Source organism: Pinus tabuliformis, chromosome 6 (genome assembly GCF_031772625.1).
Source record: "Pinus tabuliformis cultivar Carrire ecotype Pingquan chromosome 6, CPIR1, whole genome shotgun sequence".
Lineage (NCBI taxonomy): Eukaryota > Viridiplantae > Streptophyta > Pinopsida > Pinales > Pinaceae > Pinus > Pinus tabuliformis.
The window spans coordinates 1935860108-1935862431 of NC_142292.1; the positions used below are offsets into that span (position 1 = coordinate 1935860108).

The following is a 2324-nucleotide window of genomic DNA, read 5'->3' on the forward strand; positions in this document are numbered from 1 at the left end:
GTGCGTAGAGGGAGGAGGGGTTGTTGGAGCTTTTTTGAGAGGTGGAGAGGAAGAGCCAACTGGAGTGGAGTGCAATAAGGATAGAGTGGGGGAGGACGGGAAGGGATGTTCCGGTGATAGTCAATTTTAAGGACTTTAGCTAGGCACTTGAGGGAGGAGGAGGGATGGCGTTCGTAGAAAGAGATTTTAACAATCCTGCAGATGGCCTTGGATTTTTCCTATTCAATCTCCTAAAGCTAGTGATTGCGGAGGTTGTGGAGGGCCTAGTGTGTCGGATTACCTCTGCGAGTCTCTTGCTTCTCCATAGCGATCACCTTTATTCGTATGTGATCAGGAATACGACAGAGAAGAAGATGAAACAATGCACCTCATGAAATTAACTCCATGATTTCTGGCCGATTTTGTAAATCAAGAAGCTATCTCATGCTTACTTTCGAAACTTACGTCCCTTCTTTTCTAGCATTCATTTTAGGGCTACTATGGATGATAATGGTGAGGTCAGCTCAGTTGAATAAAACACAATGTTAGAGAAATGGGAAAAACAAGACAAGAATTTCAACGCAAATAATAGGAAGAAAATAACATTTATAACCCAAAACAACTAAATAAGTTATCATGATATTTTGGATCCCCTTTACAATGACAAATGCCTTCTCGGCTTCATAAAATCAACAATTTTCCCACAAAGAGAAGGTCACTGAAGGTAATCACATTGAACTTGATATTGTAGCAATTAATCAAACCTTAAGGCGTAATTTTGTGTTCTTCAATATTATTCACGTGCTAAGTACATAACAAAATATCGGTTAATAGATCACGCTAATTGATTTTGAGAGAAGAAACAGGGCAAAGCGCTTAAAGAACTCGGGGAGGAAACCACATGGTAAAGGCACCTGTAGCCAAAGCCAAAACAGCCATGTATCCAAAATAAATATGCCTATCTCCAAGGCCGAAATAAATATGCCTATCTTCCTAATGGAGCTGGAGGATTGAAACGGAGTCTCCTGTTAAAAAGGAGTGTTCTCACGTCTGTTGTTGCGTGTGCATGTTCCACACAGAAGGAAGTGATTTTGAAGAGGGACTCGTCCTCCAAATCCAGACCGTCCCACGCATTGATTGGAATGGCGTTTAGTGGGTGCAAATAATACGACGCAGGGCGGTCGTCAACAAATATAACGCGATTCAGATCCCTTCCCACTACTGTCAGGTCTTTCACTCTCGTCACATCTCCAACTTTGCGGCAATGCCTTCTGGACAGTCGATGAGTGGGCGGAATTATACTACCACTGCAGTCAATGACGGGCAGAGAATCCAAGAGCCCATCCACCACAGCATCTGCATACACTCGGCATGCTGCAGTGAACACTACGATTTCGTACAATCCTGTGGCGCCCAGGCTCTGCAACAGTTGGTCCACCCCTGGCCTTTTCAATACGTACAATGGTCTCGCACAACTGTTAACCCTTATCGTAAAATCATAGCCGGCCGGCATGGGCTTTGCACTCGTATGCACCAGCGTTTGGTCTAAATCCAAGACCAGCGTTTTTCTGTTTGGATTTCCAGCTGGCAGGGGAGGTAAAATACCTTCTCCATTATGATTACAGACTGACTGCTGCCTGGGATTGTTAATTCCCATCTCGGTGAAGTAAGGAAGAAAGGCCCAATGATATTTAACAAATAAGTCAGAAATGATATAACAGATCAGTCAGATGACCAACCTTAGGGTTAACTCAGAAATGTATTTTGATTGAATAACAACGTTTACCTCTTTATAAAAGAAACTTCAAACCAGAAAAGTACGCCGACGCCTTTTCAGCCTATATCCGCTGTTTTAGTGCAGTTGTATTCGTTTAACACGAGTATTGAATTTGGCGACGGTAAACATGCAAACTAAGATAGGGATTGAGATTTTAAGTGCGGTTATCAAGTGTGAGATATTTATAGTTAACTTATTGTTTATTATTATTTCTTTAATATAAGTTTGGTATTTTTTATATTATTAAAATATATTATTTATTTTTTTGAATTATTGAATTTTATTTATATATTGTATTATTGGTGGATATATTTAATGTATTCTTACACCACTGTAAGTAAGACCTTAGTTCTATTTGAGTTTTGTTCAGCATTTTAATTCTTTATGATTCTATACATATAAATTAATAATTTTATGAAGTTCAAGTTTTTATTAAGTTTTTGGAATTTTCTAATTCTATAAATATAGATTAGTAATTTTATAGAGTTTATTTTAGCACTTTAACTTCTTCTATTTTATGATCCTATAAATATAACTTTGTAATTTTATGAAGTTGAGGTTTTTCGAC

General features: G+C 38.6%; 1 protein-coding gene across 1 annotated transcript; it reads right to left on the reverse strand.

Moving 5' to 3' along the window:
- Nucleotides 1-964: 964 nt before the first annotated feature.
- On the reverse strand, nucleotides 965-1636 carry LOC149266939 (uncharacterized protein C2F7.02c-like). The gene has a single exon (XM_089409677.1). It carries the CDS (start codon nucleotides 1634-1636, stop codon nucleotides 965-967), a length of 672 nt encoding a protein of 223 aa, XP_089265803.1.
- Between the last annotated feature and the right edge of the window lie 688 nt (nucleotides 1637-2324).

Excerpts from the sequence above, each read along its gene's own strand:
- LOC149266939 (XM_089409677.1), bottom strand. The coding sequence starts at position 1,636 with ATGGGAATTAACAATCCCAGGCAGCAGTCAGTCTGTAATCATAATGGA.